The sequence below is a fragment of the Sus scrofa genome, chromosome 9 (genome assembly GCF_054392235.1).
Source record: "Sus scrofa isolate SSC_HxYL_T2T_F1_AM1 chromosome 9, Sscrofa_HxYL_maternal_Yorkshire_Landrace_v2.0, whole genome shotgun sequence".
NCBI classification, from domain to species: Eukaryota; Metazoa; Chordata; class Mammalia; order Artiodactyla; family Suidae; genus Sus; species Sus scrofa.
Genome location: NC_139391.1, coordinates 72219101 through 72243034, shown reverse-complemented (window position 1 = coordinate 72243034; position 23934 = coordinate 72219101). Strand labels below are relative to the sequence as shown.

The following is a 23934-nucleotide window of genomic DNA, read 5'->3' as shown; positions in this document are numbered from 1 at the left end:
CAGGTGGTTCACATGTAATATCAGGTTCTATCCTCAGCATGTAGGTTTGGTGTTATGCTCCCTCTTTTCCAGCCAAAAACAAAACAAAACAAAACCAACCCACAAAGGTCTGACTTGCCTAGGATCTTGCAGCTAGAAAGCGACAGAACAGGCTCTTCGTGCTTGATACCATGTCTCCGCATCCTGCAGCGGCAATGATGGAGGATTCCCGGGTAACAGAGCCTCCCCAAGGTCAAGGGGAAGCAAATGGAGCCAGCCAGGAAAGCCAAAAGGAAAGGAAAGCAAGAGATCTGTGGGAGTCACGTGCCACTGGCCAGCCGCCATGCCCCGGGAGAGTGTCCCTTTAAGAGCCCAGGTGTGGGTCAAGCACAGCACAGTTTCGGTTTTGGCAGCAGCATCCAGTGTCCTGCCCGAGGCTTCTAGAAAGGCAGGGGTTGCCGACTGGTCAACAGGCTGTGCCCCGAAACCGAGTCGACGGAATAGAAGGAAGTAGCTAAAAGTAAGTGTGGCTGCTCTGGGATCCCCGAAAGGATGCCTTCTGAGAAGGACCCGGGATGGTGACTCAGGCAGTGACTCCTGGTCTACAGAGAGTGGGGTGAGGAGGACGCGGCCGCTGCCTCCGTGCCCGAGGATGTGGAGTCGAGGTGCACATCCCAGAGGGATGAGTAAGGCTGAACGGAGGTGGGGGAGAGCTCAGCAGATGGGAAGCAGAAATGTCTGGGGGTCAGCGGGTCAGTCTGCGTCATTCGGCTCTAAGCGTGGTCTCGGAATTCCCTACCGACTCCTCCACAGTTTAACTGGGACCTTAGGCAAGTCACCTAATCGTGCTCTGAGCCTCAGTTTCCCAATGTGTAAAATGGGAACACAAATAATGCTTATCTCTTAGGGTTGACATGAGATTCAAATGAGAAAATATGTGTGAGGTTGCTTCGAAACCTCTGGGGTGAAATAACAGTGGTTTGGTGTTTTTCAGTTCAGTTCAGGACTTAGGGAGCCCCCAACAGATCCCGGAAAGGTAATGCGTATGCACTTACCCAGGTACATGGTGCAAGGCAGGTACCCATCTAGTCCTTGAAGCTTTCCACCTCCAGCTTGCTGATAAAAGCACATGCAGCCCCTTTGTCTGGGCTTTGAAGAAGCTCTGAGAGCCTTTCCAGTTTCAACCTTTCCAGCTTTGCTCCTGCAGATTCCCACCACACCTGGGCATGATGTCTGCCACTGTATTATCCTGCTCCTATTAAGGTGGGAAAAATGAGGTCCTTCCTGGGAAAATGAGAAAGGCTGGCAGAGCTCCCTCCCAGGCACAGGCAGCATCCCTGGTCCTGATGCTCCTCCTGGCTCTGCAGCCAGGAGGCCTCAGATGTAGGCTCTCCCTGGTGCAAGCCAATTGCATCCCCCCAGGCCAGCCTCCCACAATAGCGCCGCTGCCATGCAAGCGCCATCCTCCCCACCCCACTTCCCTTTGTGCACCTACCCCGGAGCCACCTCAGCTGCTGGCACTGTTTGGCACCACAGCCTCAGTCATCACTCTCCCCTTCCACTAGGGGAATTGCTGGTCCCCGAACATCTGGAGAGAAGATGTGCCAGATCGTGGGTTATGGTTAGAAGGTGGCTCTCTTGTCTGCCCACAGCCAGCTCTGAAACTCTTCCATCCATCCTTCTCCCTGACCCTGGATGTGGTGATGTAGACAAGAGAACGAAAGAGCATCAAAGCAGGATCCAGGAGAGCAACTAGCTGTACGCTCATTGCCTGCACCTCTAGACTCTGTGGCTTTATTTTACAAACAGTGTGATAGCAGCAGCTTCCAGATAGTAAACCCACTGAACCTGGGCATTCACAACTTCGTCTCCTTCCCACCTGAAACAAACCTGGGAGGTAGGCAGAGGAGGTATCAAAATCCCATTTTACAGCTGGAGAAATGAAGACTCTGTGAGTTAATGTGAGCGGCATAAGGTCACGCAGGAAGTACAAGTGATGGCATTTTGGTACAACCATCTTGATATGGTCATGGGGATATTTTGATATCACCTAAATAAACAAAATACCCAACTTTTTTAAAAGTAGCATTATTCATGCATGTGCTCAGCAGAGAGTATCCTCCAATTTCATCTATGTCTCAGCCCCTCTCTGGGTGGGCTGGGGCCAGAATCCCAAAGTCCCTGGCATGGACAGTGTGCACAGTGATGCAGTAGAAAGAAGCTTTGGAGGCCATACGTCTGATTACAGGAATCAAAGGTGACGTGACGAACACAGGATAAGTGCTAAATAAATAGAAGCCATTATTATTTGTCAGGAAGAAACTTCTCTGTTGGCACCAACTTCTGGGTACAAGCAGAGTCTCTTCACAGGAACTATTTTTCCTGTGAAAAGCAGAGAAGAGAGAACTGGATTAACTTCTCTAAGAATGTATTTCCTGGAGTTCCCATTCTGGCTCAGTGGGTTAAGAACTCAACTGGTATCCAAAAGGATGTGGGGTCGATTTCTGGCCTCATTGGGTTAAGGATCCATCGTTGCCACAAGCTGTAACATAGCTCGAAGAGGTGGCTCGGATCCGGCGTTGCTGTGGCTATGGCGCAGGCCTGCACCTGCAGCTCCGACTCGACCCCTAGCCTGGGAACTTCCATATGCTGTGGGTGTGGCCCTAAAAAGACCAAAAAAAAAGGAGTTCCTGTTGTGGCTCTGTGGTTAGCGAATCCGACTGAGAACCATGAGGTTGCGGTTTCTATCCCTGGCCTTGCTCAGTGGGTTAAGGATCTGGTGTTGCTGTGAGCTGTGGTGTGGGTTGCAGACGCGGCTTGGATCCCGCGTTGCTGTGGCTCTGGCGTAGGCCAGTGGCTACAGCTCCAGTTTGACCCCTAGCCTGGGAACTTCCATATGCCACGGGAGCGGCCCAAAAAATGGAGAAAAGACAAAACAACAACAACAACAACAAAAAGACAAAAAAAAGAAAGAAAGAAAAAAGAAAAGAAAAATATTTCCTGCTCCCTCCCCTCCTGGCTGCTTCCTCTCCACTTTAAGACACTTTGCAGTCCAGCATAGTAACTAAGAGCTTGGCCTCCTGAGCAAGAGTACGTGAATTTGAATCCCATCCCAGCTGTGTAACTTTTAGCAAATGTCTTCCTTCTCTGGGCCATAACTGTCTCATCTGTGAAATGGGTTTGCCCATTTTATTCTACCTCCTAGGGTGGCTGTGAGGATTAACACATGGAAAGCACTTGAAAAGGACTCAGCAGGCTCTAGTTATAATGATGATCCCTTGCTTCTAACCTAGTCCATGGCACATGTGTCCTCTTTCATGCCATGTTGGCCCAATCTGAGCAACTCACCCCACCCCCATCTTCAAAGGATGCTGAGCAAACAGACGTCCATTCTTCTCTCATTCTAAGACAGGAAAAAGAGAAGACCGTGTTGACTTTAGAGAGGATATGGGCAAGGAACTAACAGTTTTTAAAGCCCAACACCCAACTGAGGGCTTGATATATGATTTCATTTAATCCTTAGGGCAGCTCACTCTATTAGGTACAATAATCTCTGGTTTACAGATGAGGGGTTGGGGCTCAGCAAGGTTAAACAGCCTGCCCCAAATCATGCAGCCTCCAAGCGAGACAGCCGATGGCCAAGCTGAGGAGTCCGGGCTCTGTGCTACTCTCCAAGTACATGGCAACCGTGAAAGTCAAGTGCACAGATCCCCACCTTCCTGTGCTTAAGTGTAATTGTAAGGTCTTACAGTGGAAGTGCCCTTTGTCCTATCCAAAGTGCTTCCATATGCATGATCCTATTATCCCCCCACCATAGTCCCCTACTCAACAGTAGCCCTTCAATCTAGAAGAGTCAGGGACCATGATGCCCATTTTACAGATGGGAGAGTTGAGTTACCATATTTTTCCCAAGTGGTAGAGCTCTTCTAACAGCTTGTGACCTCTGGGTTCCCTCCCATCCTCCAGGCTCCTCTTCACACTACTGTCCCTTGAGTACCTGTAACCAAGAAGGCATTGGGCAAAGTGAAAGAAATCTGCCCCGTCTTTGCCCTTCTTAGGGAGGGAATGAGGACGTAACCATTTCCAATCCCATCAATCTTTGCTGAGCAGCTGGTCCTTGCCAAGCACACTCTCTGGAGATGGAGAGATGGATCTCCATTGGCCTTGGCTTCCAGGGGCTTGCCGTCTGGTAGAGTGGATGAGATAAACACCTGCATAGCAAGGTAGAATGGCATGGAGTCAATAACAGGGACTCTTGTCTTTGTTGAAAGGCCATCTAAGGAGTTCCCTAGTGGCTCAGTGGGTTAAGGATCCGAAGTGGTCACTACCGTGACCCAGGTTCAATGCCTGGCTGGGGTTCCTCCATATGCCTCAAGTACAGCAAAAAAAAAAAAAAAAAAAAAAAAAAAAGAAAGAAAGAAAGAAAGAAAAAAGAAAGGCCATCTGAAAGTCCACAAAGCTAAAAAAAAAAAGGGTGGGGAGAAATTCCCATTGTGGCTCAGTGGTAACAAACTCGACTAGTGTCCATGAGGATGTAGGTTCGATCCCTGGCCCCGCTTAGTGGGTTAAGGATCTGGCATTGCCATGATCTGTGATGTAAGTTGCAACTGCGGCTCGGATCCCAAGTTGCTGTGGCTGTGGTGTAGGCAGGCTGCTGCAGCTCCAATATGACCCCTAGCCTGGGAACTTCCATATACTGCAAGTGTGGACTTAAAAAAAGACAAAAAAAGAAGAAAGAAAAGAAAAGAAAATCCATGAAGCTTATTTCCCAAGCTTTATGGAACATGTATTCCCAATGCTTAATTTCTGCTGAAGTCTTGCATCCACAATTTTGACAGGGATGAGACCAGAAAGTCTTGGATCTTTCTAGCTCATACATTCTTTGGACCCCATGACTGCTCTCTCTCCATCTCCTTGCTCTCTGCAGCTCCAATTCCTTTTTTCCCACATTACCTCTAAAGACACTCCCACACTCCAGGGCTTAACTATGCTACATAACCTCTCCTAAGCTCCCACCTATCATTACAAGTCAAAGCCCCCTCCAAACAACACAGATTTCTCTCCCTCCCCTGGTGATGCTATGGCTTCCAGGTTTGTGCTTGGCCCCTACACCCATGGGAGATGAGAATGATAATCCCACATGGACCCCGGCAGTGCCTCTCTTGGCTGTTCAGTCCAGGCCAAGGAAAACTCCATCCCCAGCCAGGCCACACTCTCCCCAATCCTCTGAGCCCCACGCTTCCTGCTCCCTCAAGTTCACATTCACCAGAAGTGGTCAGAAAACTGCCTGCTTGACTTCAATTCTCCGTATTCCTGCTCTCTTTCTCCTCTAAAGCCCTGGGGACAGTGAGGGCCCCAACTGACCCTCTGCTGTGTACCAAACAGGTGAAGAGCCCAGAGTTGCTGGGGGCCACGTGCTCCCCAGCAGCCAAGACAGCACCTGGTCCAGGAGATCCCACTCCCTCCAAAAAAGGAGAAACCCTATTAGATGGACAAAGGTGTGATTCCAAACCACGAGAGCTGAAGATCAGTCACTCTAACTGAAGGGGCGCTAGCTAGATTAATTTCATAAAGAGATAGACTCTATTCTTCAGCACAGGCTACACCCTGCCCCAGTCCACAATTGTGTAGACCTGCGTTATGAATACATCAGGGGCAGTAACTCGGTAAAACGAGAAAGATCTAGAGTATCCCAGCCCCACTAGTGAAAGCACAACTCCTATTTCAAGGGCCACAAAATGTGCCCTCATGTGTGATATACTAACCTCCGTATATCCTGAAAGAACAGGCCTCTCTGTGCATCCAAGAAGTGATTATCAGGTAGCAATCTGATCCCACACTTCCGTGAGTCTTGGGGCCGAGAATAGCTCTAGCCGTTAGATTTCCCATCTGCAACATGAAGAGATTGCCTGGAAGAGATTGTCTTTGGGTTGCTGTGATGATGGATGAAGTCGTATAAGAAAGGAAGCTAGCAAAGCCTCTGGTACATAATAGGTACCCATAACATGCTTTTCCCTCCCTCTTTCCTTAAGCAATTCCTTGCAATTCAGCTTCAGCCACCATAAAACTGGGGCCTCCCTGAGACCTGACTCTCTCAGGTTTGGGAAAAAGTCTGGTTTGGAGAAGAAGGCAGTTCTAACGATTCTCAAAGCCCAGGGTCCTTTCAGCTGCAAGCAGAGACATTGGGCTTCAAATTTAGCCTTTTTTTTTTTTTTTTTTTGTCTTTTTGTCTTTTTAGGGCCGCACCCTCAGTATATGGAGGTTCCCAGGCTAGGGGTCCAATTGGAGCTGTAGCTGCATTGGCCTATGCCATAGCCATGCAACGCGGGATCCATGCTGAGTCTGCGACCTACACCACAGCTCACGGCAACGCCAGATCCGTAACCCACTGAACGAGGCCAGGGATTGAACCCGTGTCCTCATGGATGCTAGTCAGGTTTGTTAACTGCTGAGCCACGATGGGAACTCCTCAAGTTCAACTTTGAGCAGATTTCCTGCCCCTGAGAGTGTGAATACCATCGCCTGCCCATCATCTCCCCCGGACTGGACTATGCACTTCCTTGCCTCCGTCGTCAGCTTCTGCCAGATTTGCACTTCTAGCTGCGCAGGCCCGCCACTCTCACCCCTACTGTGAGGCTCAACAAAGGGTAGTGGGTACGCATGTGTGTCCTCCCTCGAGGTGGGCCCTCACAGCTATCCAAGCATGTCACAAATGAGAAGAGCCTGGGCCGGAGGTCAGGACCCCCATTTTGGAGAATCTGGCATCTGACTCTGTAACCAGGGACAAATGGCTTTTACCAATCCAGAGGAGGGGCTGCAGCCCCTAGCTCAGCCTGGGGTAGGTCCCACTGCAGTCTCCCAGAAGTATTAGGGAGCTTGCTGGTCTCGGGTGAGAACAGGGACCAGGACCACAGAGCCGCTCTTGGTTTGGGCTTCTCGAAGCACGTGGCACTGGGTCCTCCCACCTGAACCGCACCCGAGGTAGCGCACATGGCAGGTGGTAGGGACCCTGGGACTGTGCAGTGAGCCCATCCCAAGTGTCCTAAGAAGAGAGACTTCCCACCTCCCAGACCCCTGGTCCCACCTTGAGGTCACACCCATGGCCACCTGCAGTGCCCACTCAGGTGGTCCTCCACCCAGCATCCCCTGAGACCATCTGGGCTGGAGCTGACAATGGCATTTGGCTAAGGCCTGGCTCCAGAGGTTAATCATTGGCCGGGTATGAAAAGTCCAGGGCAATTAACCAGAATCAAGAGCGCCTCAAGCTGCCACCCAACACCCATATCTGTCCCCACCTCCCTAACCCACTCCGTTACTCTTCCAAAGAACTGAAGAAACAAAATACCTTTATCTATACAAGGAAATAAAAATGTTCTTTGCTGGGAAATCCCCCCCCACCCCCGGAAAAGAAATAACCAAGATAAACAGTTCTGTTGCCTTTGGCTCAAGCCATTGAAGGGCGTCTCTGGGAGCAGGAGCGCAGCCAAGGCAGTGAGGGGAGCTGGGGAGAGGGTTCCCCAAGCTCCCTGCTGCCTAGAGCGTCTTTATCTTTATGGATGCTCATTCCTGCCGGGCGCTTGTGAACAGTTTTCTCCTTTCACACTTTCATTGTCAAGTCCATTCTGAAGCTGGAAGCCTGTCAAAGTCCGTGGGAAGGAGGAGTCTCATCTTTCCTCCTCTCTCCTCCTCTCACCTGCAGCCTGGGTCCTGAGAACTGCTGTGGTCAGGCTGAGCCCTGGGCCTTCGACACCCGCCCCCAACCCCCCCCCCCCCCCCCCGCCACCCCCGCCACCACCAGCCCTGGGCTATGTCCACAGATGTGACAAGGTCCAGGAACGCTGCCCCCGTCTTAGTGGCTTTCCTTTGGATTCTCCATCTTCCTCTGCCCGACCTCACCTGGCAGAATAACAGAGGCTGTAATACCTACAATTTTAAACTTGACGTCATAACTGAGTCTCTGGGAAATGATGGGCGCATCACTCAGTATCTCAAGATCTTGATTTTCTTATCCTGGAAATGATTGTAATTATACCTGTTCTGTCTTATGTAAAGGGAAGCTATAAAGCTCCAGGGAAATAGTGTTAAGTGACAATGATTTGACAAGGGAAGGGGGCCCTTGAAATAACAGGAAACAGCATGAGGGATGAGCACCCCACTATATTTGAGGTGCAATACGGTGCAGTGAGAGAGGCTCAGAGCTTGGACACTGGTGTCAGACAAAGCTGGATTCAGGTCTTGCCCACCTCTTTCACCCCCCCACCCCAGCTATCCCCACACCTTATCTCTGTGTAATCTTGAGGAAAGCACATAACCTGTAAGCTTTCATTTCCTCTTATATAAAATGTGGATAAGAATACCCACCTCCGGGAACAGACTGTGGTTGCCAAGGGGAAGAGGGCTGGGGAAGAATGGAGTGGGAAGCTGGTTTAGAAGAAGTAAACTATTATACACAGAAGGGATAAAAAAAACAAGGTTCTACTATATAGCACAGAGAACTATACACAGTGTCCTGTGATAAGACAGAAGGGGAAAGCATATTTTAAAAAGAATGTATACATAGGAGTTCCCGTCGTGGCTCAATGGTTAACAAACCCAACTAGTATTCATGAGGACATGGGTTTGATCCCTGGCTTCGCTCAGTGGGTTAAGGATCCGGTGTTGCCGTGAGCTGTGGTGAGGTCATAGACGCAGCTCGGATCCCATGTGGCTGTGGCTGTGGTGTAGGCTGGCAGCCACAGCTCCGATTGAACCCCTAGCCTGGGAACCTCCATATGCCGTAGTGAGGCCCTAAAAAAACAAAAGACAAAAAAATAAAATAAATAGAATAAAAAGAATGTATATATACATATATATGTATATATGTGTATAACTGAATCACTTTGCTGTGCAGCTGAAGTTAGCACAATACTATAAACCAACTATACTTCAATTTAAAAAAAACCTCGTCACAAGAACTAAATAAAACAAAAAAACAAATAATACACTTTAAAATTAAAAAAGAATACCCACCTCCTCAATTGAAATTTTTTTCTTCTTTTAAGTTTCCTTGACGTGTAGTTGATTTACAAAGTTGTGATCATTTCTGCTGTACAGCAAAGTGATTCAGTTATACATGTACACACATCCATTCCCTTTCAGATTCTCTTCCCACAGAGATCATCACAGAATATTGGGTAGAGGTCTCTGTGCTATAGAGCAGGTCCTCATTGGCTAATCATTCCATATACTTCGGTGTGCATATGCCAGTCCCAAACCCCCAGTCCCTCTCCATCCCCACCTGTCCCTTTTGGTAACCATAGGTTTAAAAAGAATATCCAGCTCCCTCCTCAATAAAAAAAAAAATTTTTTTGAAGAATACCCACCTCCTAGAGGTGGTATCAAGTTTAAATGAAACAATACAAATACCGTAATTTAACAGTGCCTGGAACATGGTACAAGAACAGTGGAAAGTGGCTATGACCTTTGTGGTTACATTTACGATTTTAATCTGCACTAGCCCCCCTCTATGCATCTCAATTTATACATGTGATGCGCCATACAATACACCAACCCCCTCCACCTCCCAGGGATGTAGGGAGGGCTGCTGAAACAAAGAATCGGGCCACTTCTTGGTAGTCACCAATTATCCAGCAAGTTATTCCTGATCTTATGGATCCTGCCCAGGATTGTGCCTTCCGGTCAGGGGTACCGAGGAAATGACACCTGTGCCTTTCTCAAAGGAACTTGCCTCTTAGTTGCAAAGATAAAAATCTACTTACAATGATTAAGGAACAGAAAGCATTGTGGGATGATGGGACTTTGAACTGTAATGGGAAAGGTGGAGCCATGAATTCCGTTACTGGTGATACAAAATCAAACAGGACCTCCAAGGTCAATCAGTCTTGGAAGACAAGGCATTTCATCACCTCGTGCTATTGTCTTTCAGCAACCACGCAAGAAGGTGGTCTGGGCGGCACAGCCTTGAGGAGCCACAAGCCATGACACGCTTCTTCTACGCCTGCCTGCTGGCTATCTTCCCAGGTACGTCCACCAGGTCCCAGCCCAACCCACATCTAGGACCCGGTTCCCTGGAGACCCTGAAATCAGGTCCATCCCCAAGAATCTCCCTCACAAAGCTTGCACTCCTTCGAGGAGCAGCCACACAGAGAAGCCACATCTGAAAATGGATGGGTGAGCGAGCCCTGGGAACCAGGAACAGAGATGGAATTCCCTCATTATTTCTTTTTTTTTTTTTTTTTTTTTTGTCTTTTTGCCTTTTCTAGGGCCGCTCCCTCGGCATATGGAGGTTCCCAGGCTAGGGGTCAAATCGGAGCTGTAGCTGCCGGTCTACACCAGAGCCACAGCAACATAGGATCCAAGCAGCGTCTGTGACCTACACCATAGCTCATGGCAATGCTGGATCCTTCACCCACTGAGCAAGGCCAGGGATTGAACCCGCAACCCCATGGTTCCCAGTCATAACCACTGAGCCATGACGGGAACTCCGGCATTTCCTCATTTCAAAATGAGGGGTCTGGTGAAGGTTCTCCACTGGGAATAAAGAAAAAAAGACCTTGACCTTGAATGAAGCATCACTATGAGTTGTTTCGGAGTTTGGGGGAAATGACTTATCCTTGTGGCTCTCGAAAATTTTATCTGGAAAAAAGAGAATCTATAAAGCATTTTTAGAAATATAAGGAACTAACAGGGAAAAAATGCAATAGTGTAGCACTCCCAAGGATGGCTTTTTTATATATGTAGACAAGGGGTATCATTAAATACATTTGCCACTCCGTTGTCCTTAAGATGGTTATCATTGATGAATTACAATTCGAATTTAATAATTGTTTAGGGAGTTCTCGTTGTCGTTCAGTGGGTTAAGGACTTGATATTGTCTCACTGAGGATGCGGGTTTGGTCCCTTAACTCACTCAGTGGGTTAAGACCAGCATTGCCATAAGCTGCGGGGTAGGTCACAGATGCAGCTTGGATCTGGTGTTGCCATGGCTGCGGCATCGGCCTTAGCGACAGCTCTGATTCAAACCCTAGCCTGGGAACTTGATATGCTATAGGTGCAGCCACAGAAAATCATCATAATAATGACAACTGTTTCATAATTGTGCAATTTAGCAAGTATAGCTGTAGTACATGATAGTTAATCCAGAGAAGGCACATGTGTTAGGAGGAAAATTTCATCTCCTCCCACAGTCTCAGAAAGCCTCTGTTTCTGTCCCCACAGTGGTCTCCATGAAGAGTCCCATATTCGGTCCCCAGGATGTGAGCAGCGTGGAAGGCAGCTCGGTGTCCATCAGATGCTACTACCCAGCCACCTCCGTCAACCGGCATTCTCGGAAGTACTGGTGCCGAATAGGAGCCAAGGGCCGCTGCACAACCCTCATCTCCTCGGAGGGCTACATCTCCAAGGACTACAAGGGCAGAGCCAACCTCACCAACTTCCCAGAGAACGGCACCTTCGTGATGGACATTGGCCACCTGACCCGCGGTGACTCTGGGCTCTACAAGTGTGGTCTGGGCATTAGCAGCCGAGGCCTGTCTTTTGATGTGAGCCTGGAGGTCAGCCAAGGTGAGCATCCTGGCTCCTTAAATTTCCACGGAAAAGTGAGAGGGAGTCACCTCAGGTGCAACAGGAAGGCATGGGGCAGGATTTCCTGAGGAAAGGATGTCCTGGCATCGGGTAGGAAAGCTTTTGGGTCCACCTGCAGGGAAGGACTTTGCATAACAGAACAGGGGAGCAAGAGAGATGGGACCTACTTGGGAAGACCTTTCTAGGTCTTCAAGGCCTGAAACACTTCAGTGTTTTACTGAGACTCTAGCTTAGAAGAGCATCAGTGCAATTTCCCTCGTTGTGCTTGTTTCAGGGGACAAAAAGTCCATAAGCAGGGCAAGATTCATGGGGATCCTTGAATGGATCCCTTCAGATCAAGAACTCGGATCACCAGGAGGCTTCTTTTAAAGTGTATTTTTTTGGAGTTCCCACTGTGGCACAGTGGGTTAAGGATTTGGCATTGCCATAGCCGTGGTGTAGATTGTAGTTGTGGCTCGGATTCCATCCCTGGCCTGGAACTTCCATATGTTGTAGGTGCAGCCAAAACAAAACAAACAAACAAAAAAGATGTAATTTTTTAAAGATTTTTAGGAATCATTCCTACAGTTGGCTAAAATGTATTTTTTTAACCTGAGATCAATTGGCCCATCAACACTCTAAGCATAAATTAAATGATCAATTCTTGCCCCAAAACCACAAGATTGGATGTCATAAGTGACACAGGTGTGAGTATCAAGAGAGAACAGAGGAGGAAGCCTCCGGAAGGCTTCGTGGAGGAGGCAGCAGTAAAGCTGGGCCTTGGAAGACATATTCAGACAGTGTCCCGCTGGGGAAGAGGGCACACCAGGTGACAGGCATACCCAGTCCCTCATTGGGAACGTTGAGGAGTCCTATGTTGCAAGAAAGTAAAATCACAATTTGTCCCCTGCCCCTCATCCTGCAGGTCCTGGACAGATAGGTGATGTCCACGTCTACACAGCAGACCTGGGCAGCACAGTAACCATCAACTGCCCTTTCAAGTCTGAGAATGCTCAGAAGCCGAAATCCGTGTACAAGAAACTGGGCCAGATCCGCGTCCTGGTCATCGACTCCAATGGGTATTTGAACAACAACTTTACCAACAGAGCACATCTCAGTATTCAGGGTACCAACCAATTAGTATTCAGCTTTGTCATCAACCGAATCCAGCTCCGCGATGCTGGGATATACATCTGCCAGGCTGGGGATGAAGAGAGCAGCGCTGACCTCCAAGTGCTGAAGCCCGAGCCTGAGCTGATTTATGGAGACCTGAGGGGCTCGGTGACATTTGACTGCGCCCTGGGCCAGGAGATGGCAAATGTGGCCAAATTTCTGTGCCAGCTAAAAAATGGGAAAACCTGCAATGTGGTCATCAACACCCTGGGGAAGAAGGCTCAGGACTTTGAGGGCAGGATCCTGCTCACTCCCAAGGAAAACAGCCACTTCAGCGTGCACATCACCGGGCTGCGGAAAGAGGACGCAGGACACTACCTGTGCGGAGCCCACCCTGACGGTGAGCCTAAGGAAGGCTGGCCGGTCCAGGCTTGGCAGCTCTTCATCAATGAAGGTGAGACCAGAGGGAAGAGAGGGAAGAGGTGGACCATCTGGCAGGTGAGCGCCTCACTCACTCCCTGTGATGCTATTTAACATCCATCAATTAGTTGACAACATCTGCTCCCTGACAAGCCCTGAGTAGGATGCTCTGTGAGCAGCTTTATGCGGGAGTGATAAGATGTAGCCTCTGCCTTTGCTATCTCCTAACTCTTCTTCTCTGTTCTCAAAGGCTTTTTTTTTTTTTTGGTCTTTTCGCCTTTTCTTGGGCCGCTCCTGCGGCATATGGAGGTTCCCAGACTAGGGGTCCAATCAGAGCTGTAGCCACTGGCCTATGCCAGAGCCACAGCAACGCAGGATCCGAGTCACATCTGCAACCCACACCACAACTCACAGCAACTCCGGATAATTAACCCACTGAGCAAGGGCAGGAATTGAACCCGCAACCTCATGGTTCCCAATCAGATCCGTTAACCACTGTGCCAGGACGGGAACTCCTCTCAAAGGATTTTTTTTTTTTTTGTCTTTTGTCTTTTGTCTTTTGTCTGTTGTTGTTGTTGTTGCTATTTCTTGGGCCGCTCCTGCGGCATATGGAGGTTCCCAGGCTAGGGGTTGAATCGGAGTTGTAGCCACTGGCCTACGCCAGAGCCACAGCAACGCAGGATCCGAGCCGCGTCTGCAACCTACACCACAGCTCACGGCAACACCGGATCGTTAACCCACTGAGCAAGGGCAGGAATCGAACCTGCAACCTCATGGTTCCCAGTCGGATTCGTTAACCACTGTGCCAGGACGGGAACTCCTCTCAAAGGATTTTGATGGCTGACCTGACCAGTAGGAATAAGGCAAGTGAAGCTCTTGATCGAATCCAGACCTGTAGATTGTCTGGGTTTCATTGGGCCACGGCGAGGACTTATCGTGGCTCTCCCTGAGAGGCAGGATGGCCCCTCATCCTTGACACTCAGATGGAAGAAAGACTGCCTTACATTGGTCTCAAAGCTTTCCCTGGAAGCCAGGGCTCCAGCCTCTAAATTTCCCCCTCCAACCTCTCTTAGGATTATTTGTTATTCAGCACAAATACATCCCGGCTCCTTCTCACCCTGGCATACCCTGCAGAGTGGGACCCTCATGAGAAGTTGCAAACCAGTCCTTGCATTTCATGGTCACTGCCTTTGTGACGTTCCCTCACATCATTTCTGCATCAGCTCAGCCCCTCACCACCTCCCTGAGCATCCACTGTGGCCCAGGGTTCTTCCAGAACCTCGGCTTTCACTTCTTGGAGAATAGCTTTGCATCTCTTGGATGCCTTGGGGTCCTCAACAATTAAAATTATCTCTGCTACATAGTGAATATGTTAAAACATATTTTCTTAATATGGAGAAAAAAAACCCATCAGATCATTTTTGTGGAACCATCTAATAAAACCAACAAAAACTTCCCTAGGGGGAGATTTTGTAAGAAGCCTGAGGAGAAAGGCGGATAGTCTCTCTTTAAATGCCTCACATTCTCTGCTCAGAACTAGGTGGGAAAGGGAACCAGGTGGCCAGACCAGTGGGGAAGGTCCCTGCTGTCTGCATGAATGGCTCTGACTCTGGTCTCTGGGACACCTGGAAAGTCCTTTTTGTTTTCTGAGGAGGGTGGGGTGACGGGTCTAAACCCCACTCCCCCTGCCCCCAGCTGAGCCCAGGGGGAAAAGCCTGCCAGCCCACGCTGCATTCGTCCATCCCATCCCTGTCTGTGCTTCTAGATACTATGATTCCCCCAAGATCCTCCGTGGTGAGAGGTGTGGTGGGAGGCTCCGTGGCCGTGACCTGCCCCTACAACCCGAAGGAAACAAACAGCCTGAAGTACTGGTGTCGCTGGGAAGAGAATGAAAACGGCCGCTGCCCGCAGCTGGTGGAAAGCAGCGGGCTAGTGAACGAGCAATACGAGGGCCGGCTCGCGCTGTACGAGGAGCCAGGCAATGGCACCTTCACGGTCATACTCAACCAGCTCACCAACCGGGACGCCGGCTTCTACTGGTGTTTGACCAACGAGGACTCTCGCTGGAGGTCCACCGTAGAGCTCAAGATTGTTGAAGGTAAGAGCTGAACTGGGACACGAGGGAGGGCATCAGCCCCTAGGACACCTCCAGTCAGCAGCAGCATCACCCCCACCCCCAGCTCAACCACTCTTCCTCCCACCTACCCCACCTCCATGCTGCTGGGATGGGCCTCCACCGAGAGCCCACCTGGTCACACCTGTAACAAGTGCCCTTCTCTGCGCATGCCCCACACGTAGCACTTGCTGTTGGCAAGAGCATCAGTTTTGGTCTATGTGGCATCCGCTGGAGCAGTGTGCGGCTCGTTGCATTGAGTCAAGGAGAGGAGATGCCAGCCAGGAAAGCAAACTGAAGTCATTGGCAAGGTCTATGGTCTGTGATAGACAGGACTGACTCACAGTTGTTGGCAGCAATTCATTCCATAGGCACATAAAGACGGTACCTATGTGTTCAGGGTGGTGTATTTATTTACCACACTGTCCAAAGAGAATTCAGGCTGTGGACACAGACCCCCATCCCAATCCTTTCCCTGCAGTGTCTGCTGACATCTCTGCCCTATTTCCCCCTCCCTCTCTGCTCCAGGAGAACCGAACCTCAAGCTACCCGAGAATGTCACCGCTTGGGTGGGAGAGACCCTCAAGCTCTCCTGCCACTTCCCATGCAAATTCTACTCCTACCAGAAGTACTGGTGTAAGTGGAGCAACACCGGCTGCAGGGCCCTGCCCAGCCAGGACGAAGGCCAGAGCCAGGCCTTTGTGAACTGTGACAAGAAGAGCCAGATCATCTCCCTGAACCTGAACCCTGTCAGAAAGGAGGATGAAGGCTGGTACTGGTGCGGGGTGAAGGACGGACTCCACTATGGAGAGACTGGGGCTGTCTACGTGGCAGTGGAACAGAAGGCAAAGGGTGAGTCTCCCAGGGCCTGGCCCACGTCCCCAGAGACCCCAGAGAAAGAGCATCTCCATCTGAGTGGCCCCTAGGTTTGGCTATAAAAGGTGGGCTTAGGGGGGAGATTTGGATCCCAGCCAGTCTCCTTTAGCCCCCAAAAGGACATCCCAGGAGTTTGGTGGCTTCACAGCCAAGGATCTGGAATAGTCACTGCCATGTCACTGCTGTGGGAGACATAGACACGGAAGTCAGCAAGGAATTGGAGTTCCCGTCGTGGCTCCGTGATTAACAAATCCGACTAGGAATCATGGGGTTGCGGGTTTGATCCCTAGCCTTGCTCAGTGGGTTAAGGATTCAGCGTTGCCGTGAGCTATGATGTAGGCCGCAAGACGCGGCTTGCATCCTGCATTGCTGTGGCTGTGGTGTAGGCTGGCAGCTGTAGCTCCGATTAAACCCCTAGCCTGGGAACCTCTGTATGCCACGGGAGCGGCCCTAGAAAAGGCAAAAAAAAAAAAAAAAAAGAAGTCAGCAAGGAATAGATCTCTGGCCTCAGAACTTCCGCATGCCACAGGCACAGCCCAAAAAAGAGTATCCTAAACAAACACACGAACTAATTAAAAAAAAAAAAAATAGTAGATTTGTCATTTAACCTCAGTTTCGGGACAAGCCCCATAGTTGCCCCTTCAGGCCATTTTGAAACCCTTTTTTAATGTAGAGACCTTCTCCTATATTGAGAAATGTCCATGTCACTATCATATGTATCATATTCTACCAAAGTCTGCTCAAAACAGGGCCAAATGGTTTTCATGTATAAGCCCAGATAAAGAAAAGTAGGGCAACCTCTTATATTGTTTGCATTTAAGCCACTTTTTAAAATATCACATACCATGTTCTATCCCTGATGAGGGTATCTTTAGTCCCTCTAGAAGTTTCGCTTATGTCAGCATCCAGCTGGTCGGGCTCACTGACATAGCCCATTGCCAAGCTACCACCAGGGGGCAGCACTGTGGCGCCTAGCCCTGCAGCCAGAAGGCCTTGGGCAGGGCTTCAAAGTTATGAAAAAGCTCCCTGTCTTCAAATGATGGGTCCGCCTTCTTGCAGAGCTGGATCTATGACACGGATCCTTGTAGAAAGAAGTGAATTCGGTATGAATGGGACAGAGACCATCTGTGACAAACTAGAGAAGAACTCCTCTCTTTCTAGTGTCCTCAGAGACCCTATCCTAACAGCCTTGAGATCTCACCCTGACCCTGGGATTCCTAAGGAAGTCCCACATCTCTGGCACAACCTCAGGGACAAAAAATATAGAGAAGGAACCATAATCCAGCCCCCTCTGCTCTCTCCAGGGTCGGGAGATGCCCGTCTAGCAAATGCTGCTCCGGCTCCTGCTGAAGACGCAATAGAGCCAAGGGCCAGGGAGACTGAGAACGAGGTCCTCCTGGATCCCAGCCTCATTGCAGAGGACAGAGCAGTGAAGGATGGTGAAGGCCCAGCTAGTGGGAGTGGAGTACCTGCAGCCCCTGGCAGGTGAGATTTGGGGCTCCCTGCCTGGAGAACAGTCCAAAAGCCAAGGACCTGAGACTGGGCCACCAGGTCCAAGGTGAGCCTGTCCACCTCTGGACAGTGGGCTGTGCTCACTGCCCCGGCTGGGGCTCTCTGCCCTTCTCCACTGCCCAGGGTGGTGTTTACCATTCAGATCAATTTCCCCCTGGGATGCAGAGAAAGCCCAGTCCTTGCCTTTCTCAAGTCTGGGAGGGCTTCTTAGAAGAATGGAACTCAGGGCTGTAGCAGGAGGAGGGGGAGTGGATTCACCCAGGAGGAAGCCAACCTGCCAACCCCTCCTGGGACCCCTGGTTTCTCTGGCAGTGACTGACTAACTTCATCCCTCCTCCAGCTCTGTGGGCCAAGGCGGGGGCTCCAAAGCGGTCGTCTCCACCCTGGTGCCCCTGGCGCTGGTGATGCTTGTGGGGGCTGTGACCATTGGGGTGCTCAGAGCCCGGCACAGGAAGAATGTCGGTGAGTCCCTGGGAGCTCCCTGACCCCCTCCTCCACCCCTGAGTCTCCGGTCCTGGCTCAGGGGCCCTTAGGGGAACTGGCACAGTCCTTTCTCTTTTATAGGCTCAAAGGAAGGGTCCGGGAAAGCGAGATGGGGAACCATAAACCCCCATGTGCCTCAAATGTACATTACATGCTGTCCAAATGCCGGAAGCCCATCAATTATTCAGGGTCTAAGTTCAAAGGCAGGGCTGCCAGGAAAAAGGGGTGCTGGGACCCCTGGTGTGAGAACCACTCAGCTGTGTGACTCCGGCTGTCCTCGTTTCATACCTCTAGACAGGGATAATAATAACCAAATCCAAGGGCTGATGTGGGGACAAAACAAGATTCTTCGCATTGACAGGTCGCAGCGTGACAAAGGTCAGGGATTGTGGAGTCTAGATTGTCCGTGATGAAAGGGGCCTGATGGGGAGACTCAGCTGTTTCATTCCGCCTTGGGTGGTCTCAGAGGCGAGCAGCAGGGACCCTGCCCCGGGGGCTCTCCTGTGGGGCTCCCCCGCAGGGATGGGCAGCCCCTCCCTAGTGTCACATCATCTCCTCTTTCTCCCGGCCAGACCGGATTTCAATCAGAAGCTACAGGACAGACATCAGCATGTCAGACTTTGAGAACTCCCGGGATTTTGGAGCTCATGACAACGCGGGAGCCACTCTAGACACCCAGGAGACATCTCTTGGAGGGAAAGATAGTATGTACCTTTCTTGAGGGAATGCCCAGTCCCCGGGCGGCAAGAGTTAGCCCAGACTCTGCATCCAGGTGCAGGGGGTGGTGTGGGGGGGAATAGGAGGCCAAAGAAGGCTGATCCACCCTCCTCTGCTCTTCATACAGGGTTCACCACCACTACCGAGAATACCATGGAGGACAAAGAACCCAAGAGGGCGAAAAGGGTAAGAGTGTGAGAGGGAGAAGGATGCCTTACATGGATGATGAGGAATCGCAGCATGAGAGCCTGCAGTTAGACATCAGGAAAACCAGTCTCAGAGTGGAGGCTGGTGCCAGAGCAGGGAAGAGTGTGTAAAAAGTTTTCAGCAGGGGAGTTGCCGTCGTGGCTCAGTGAGTTAAGAACCCAAGAGTGTCCTTGAGGATGCGGGTTCAATCCCTAGCCTCACTCGGTGGGTTAAGGATCTGGTGTTGCCCATGGCCATGAGCTGCAGTACAGGTTGCAGATGCAGCTTGGAGCTGGCGTTGCTGTGGCTGTGGTGTAGGCCGGCAGCTGCAGTTCAGTATGACCCCTGGCCGAGGATTTTCCATATACTGCAGATGTGGCCCTAAAAAAGAAAAAAAAAAGTTTTCAGGAGGACTATTTAGGGCGAGGCATGATCTTTTTTGTTGTGGTGCTGTGTAGCATAGGCTGGGGCAGGGGGTGAACTGCGTTTCTAGGTTATAAATAAACAGGCAGGAGAGAGGGAGACAGGGGTGGTAGGGGAGGGCGGGGGGGGGGGCGGGGGAAGAAAGGCAAATGCATTAAAGATTCAGCTGCAGGGTAGGCAAGTCAAACAGCAAACACCGGGGACTGGGTGGGGGCTCTTCCCTGCCACCGCGGGACCCACAGACTCAGGTCACCACCCTTGCTCGATGGTTTGCAGGGACCAGATTCTCCCCTGGTGGGCCTGGAAGACATTTGCTCGTGGGGGGCAATGCCAGCTCCTGGAGGTCCCTTCCGCCCCCACCTGGCAGTGTCACATTACGTGAGCTCCTACCAGAGGCAACGCCTGCCTTTGGGTGATATGTTACCCTCTCCTTCTGCTTCCCTGATGTCAAGGCACTAATGCTCATTATCATGTCTACCCGCCCTGGAGGCAGCAGAGACCCCAGCATTTGGAACAATTAGGGGACGGGTCAGTCCCGGGGACAGCTTTCCCCTGCCAGCCTTGCATTGTGTCTCTGAGCTACTAGAGGAAGGAAAATGTAAGCCTCTGTGCCTCATGTCAGCCCAGGGCACCTTGGCCGTGACTGTGGGCAGGGCTTCCGGGGACAGGCCCCGGGGCCACAGAGGTGGTTCCACTCCATGTGTTGGAAGGCGGTAGTGAGACGGGGGAGATATTTTTAGAAGCTGCAACTTTCCATTTCTCACAGTCCGTCCCTCTCAGTGAGGGGGTCCACACAGGCTTGGGTTTGTAGGCTGAGATGATGAATTTAGGAGGCTTGGTGCAGCCCCCACCCCACACTCCAGCCCCTACACCCTGAGCCCGAGCCCCAAACACTGACACCTCTCCTGTTGCCCCCTAGTCATCCAAGGAGGAAGCCGACAAGGCCTTCACCACCTTCCTGCTCCAGGCCAACAGCATTATCGCCGCTACCCAGAACGGCCCCAGAGAAGCCTAGACAGAGCGCTGGCTGCCCCGTCCCTGAGCATGTGGCAATCACCTTCAGAATCACGTTGATCCTCAGGGCCCTCAGCTCCGGGGGCTCCCCTGCCTGCACGCACACACCCCACCTAGGCTTTTGCTACCTGTCCTCAGAGGGTGTGTCGGTCCCTTCTCGGTGGCATCCAAGCCGGCTTACTTGTTCCTGTTGGGGCTGAGGTGACATGAGGAATTTCCACATGCGGCTTATTTCTAACGAGAGAACGAAGGTGTGGAAGGAGATTAAGATCCTAGCGAGGCGTCTCAGAAGAAAGAAAAAAAGGGGACCAGGGTGGATGGGGAGACGATTTCAGAAAGGAAGGCCATTCTGGGCTTCTCTGCACCCTTATTTGGAGATGTCAGTGGGATTCTCTCTTCCACTCCATCCCTGCATCTCTCCATCTCCCCTCGCTTGCATCTTCTCTTCTTCTTTCCCTCTGAAACACCTGTGTGTGTGTGGAGTTCCCATCATGGCACAGTGGAAATGACTCTGACTAGGAACCCTGAGGTTGCAGGTTCAATCCCCGGCCTCGATCAGTGGGTAAAGGTTCTGGCGTTGCCGTGAGTTGTAGTATGGGTTGCAGATGTGGCTTGGACCCTGCATTGCTGTGGCCGTGGTGTAGGCCAGCAGTTGTAGCTCCGATTGGACCCCTAGCCTGGGAACCTCCAAGGGCCGCAGGTGTGGCCATAAAAAGAAAAGGAAAAAAACAAAAAACAAAAAAAAAACCTGTGTGTGGATACTCACTAGAACCCAAGCGCTTTGCTGGACCCCGGGACAGACAGGCTGCAAACTTAGCCAGCAGGCTTTCTGTAAACATCACCACATCCTGGGAAACCACAGCATCTCTATGTGTTTATACTCACTGACATCCTTGTCAGGGATACTCACCGCTGCCTGCTTTGGGAGAAATTATAAAAGGTCTGGAGTCCTAAGGCCTTAGGATTATGAAACGTTGGGCATAGGTACAAGGAATCCCTAACACACATTCTTACTCTTCAACTTGAGAAAATTGAGGTCCTGAGAGGCAAAGAGGTTTTTCTCAAGGGTAGCGAGGGAGATCGTCCAGCGTCCAAGCGAGATTTGGCATCTCTTGTCTCTATACAACACCCCCTGCTTTCCTGATAGAGATGGACTTGTACCCAAGGAGGAAGAGGAAGAGAAAAATAGACACGAGTCTTTCGCACGCATGCCCCCCACCCCCGGGGAAGACAGCTCTTTCCCTTTCAGTCACTCTCAGAGACCTAAGAGGATAAAGGAATGTCCAAACACTCACAACGCCTGTATTTGAAGAGTTCTGGGTAGACGTGGGGGAGGGAAGAGGTTTGACGGTGCCAGGGAGGGGCTGATGTCCCAAGAGCTAAGGTTTAGGGTCTTTTTCCCTCTAAGCTCTGCACTTCCACTAGCACCTATGAGCTAGCACTTGCTGACAAATCAAAAATGTGAATTAATTAATCATTAAAGACCGTGATTGCCATCAAGAAGGACCCGAGTGCATTTGTTTCCCTGGACCATCTATTTCCCAGACGACCCTTTCAGAGTACATTCAGGCACCCCAAAACATGTGTCTGCACCAGTTTCCCCCACCTGCAGTTATGGGCTGAGACTGCCCGCAATGGGAACCAAGATTATCTTCACTAAAGGAATAATTTGGGGTCTACCCCAATGGCCAAGACCCCAAAGCTCTGTCTTAGAAAATATAATTAAGATTATTTCTGATGGAATAAACTGAAAGCAGGCATAAGCTCCTCGTAGACATAAAAAAAAACCTTAGTACAGCATCCATGGAATACTTGGCCTTGAATGGCATGCCTTCCTGGGGTATCCTTGAAGACCAAAAAGCTGTTAATCAGAATTCAAGTAACCAAATGAATAAACTCCCGCTATAGGACTACCAACTAGAGGCTAGTTAGACAATGACTTTTTTAATTTTTTTTTCGGTCTCTTTTTTTTAGGGCTGTACGCATGGCATAGGGAGGTTCCCAGGCTAGGGGTCTAATCAGAGCTACAGCTGCTGGCCACAGCCACAGCCACAGCGATGCCAGATCCAAGCTGTGTCTGCTACCTACACCATAGCTCATGGCAATGCCGGATCCTCAACCCACCAAGCAAGGCCAGGGATTGAACCGGCAACCTCTTGGATCCTAGTCAGATTCATTTCCGCTGCGCCATGACGGGAACTCCTAGATGATAACTTTGGTTTCAAAAGAGTTAACCCAAAGTCTCTTGGGAGACAGTGATTAGATGAAGGACCCTCTTGTCTACCAAGGCCATTTCTAGGTTCTGGTGCTAAACCTTATAAGCCCCCATGCCACCCCAGAGTCTTCCTCCTCCTTATCTGTGTGTACAGATTTCTCTCTAAGAGAGAGTTCTCCCCAGCCTCATATCCCACCTGATATGGGGCAGAATTTTGCTTCTACCCAGGTTTTGAACATAATGCTTTCCATGCTATGTGCTTCCCAAGTCTGATAATAAATCATTCAGGAAAACCAAAACTACAAAGTAGGTCAGAGCTTATCACTGTTTTACCCCCAGAAGTGGCTCTCGGACCCACCAAAGAGTCATGGCTGCGGCAGAAAAATTAAGATACAGAGTTCCATTGTGGTCGAGAACCCAACATAGTGTCCGTGAGGATATGGGGTTCTATCCCTGGCTTTGCTCAGTGGGTTAAGGATTTGGCATTGCTGCCAGCTGTGGTGTAGGTTGCAGATGTGGCTTGGATCCTGTGTTGCTGTGGCTGTGGTGTAGGCCGGCAGCTGCAGCTCCAATTTTGACCCGTAGCCTGGGAACTTCCATATACTGCAGGTGTGGCCCTAAAAAGAAAAAAAAAAAAAAAAGATACATCTTCTGTGTTAATGTGATAACCTACAAGCCAACCCTGAGCTCAGGCAGCCTATCCCAGTTCCTAGACTCAAAGACCAAGAAAAGTCCCTAAGGTTTCAATCCTATGTTATTCTTAACTGACGTTGTCAATAGGTAACAGCAACTTTAATAATATATCCTGCCCCAAATCCACCTACTCCTCATGCAGTATGTTGGACAGAGAAATGCTTCTATGAGGAAGGAAGCTGGTCTAGAGCCTAAATGGAATATTGAATAAGTTAGAAAGTCACCAGTTTATGGGCGTATATTAATTTCCTAGGGCCACCCTAACCATGAACCAGGTGGCTTTAAATGACTGTATTTTTTTTTTTTTCACTGTACAGGAGGCTATAAGTCTGAAGTCAAGGTGTCAGCAGGGTCAGTTCCTTCTGGAGACATCTGTTCATGTCCCTCCTTCCTGGCTTCCAGGATGTTGCCAGCAATGCTTGGCCTTCCTTAGCTTATGGCTGCATCCCTCCAACCTTGGCCTCCAACATCACACGGGGATCTCCTGGTGGGTCTCCCTGGGTCTTCGCATGACCTTCTTCTAAGGCCCCCAGTCACTGGATTGAAGGCCCACTCTAATCCAGTATGACCTCATCTTCACAAATCTTATCTTCAAAGTTCCTGTTTCTGATTCATTTTATTTTTATTT

At 50.3% G+C, this 23934-nt stretch overlaps 1 protein-coding gene across 2 annotated transcripts; it reads left to right on the top strand.

Annotated features, from left to right (window-relative positions):
- The first annotated feature begins 305 nt into the window (after positions 1–305).
- PIGR (polymeric immunoglobulin receptor) lies at positions 306–21898 on the top strand. 2 transcript variants are annotated; one of them, XM_021102216.2, is made up of 11 exons: positions 306–499; positions 9905–9999; positions 11197–11541; positions 12467–13108; positions 14840–15172; positions 15716–16039; positions 17368–17548; positions 17916–18037; positions 18631–18762; positions 18903–18961; positions 20304–21898. In XM_021102216.2, exons 2-11 carry the CDS (start codon positions 9957–9959, stop codon positions 20397–20399), a joined length of 2277 nt encoding a protein of 758 aa, XP_020957875.1. In that variant the 5' UTR covers positions 306–499; positions 9905–9956; the 3' UTR covers positions 20400–21898.
- The last annotated feature ends 2036 nt before the right edge of the window (positions 21899–23934 follow it).

Excerpts from the sequence above, each read along its gene's own strand:
- PIGR (XM_021102216.2), top strand. The coding sequence starts at position 9,957 with ATGACACGCTTCTTCTACGCCTGCCTGCTGGCTATCTTCCCAG. Across the intron at positions 10,000-11,196 it reads CCTGCTGGCTATCTTCCCAG|TGGTCTCCATGAAGAGTCCC; the intron begins GTACGTCCACCA and ends CTGTCCCCACAG. Across the intron at positions 18,038-18,630 it reads CCGGCACAGGAAGAATGTCG|ACCGGATTTCAATCAGAAGC; the intron begins GTGAGTCCCTGG and ends TCTCCCGGCCAG.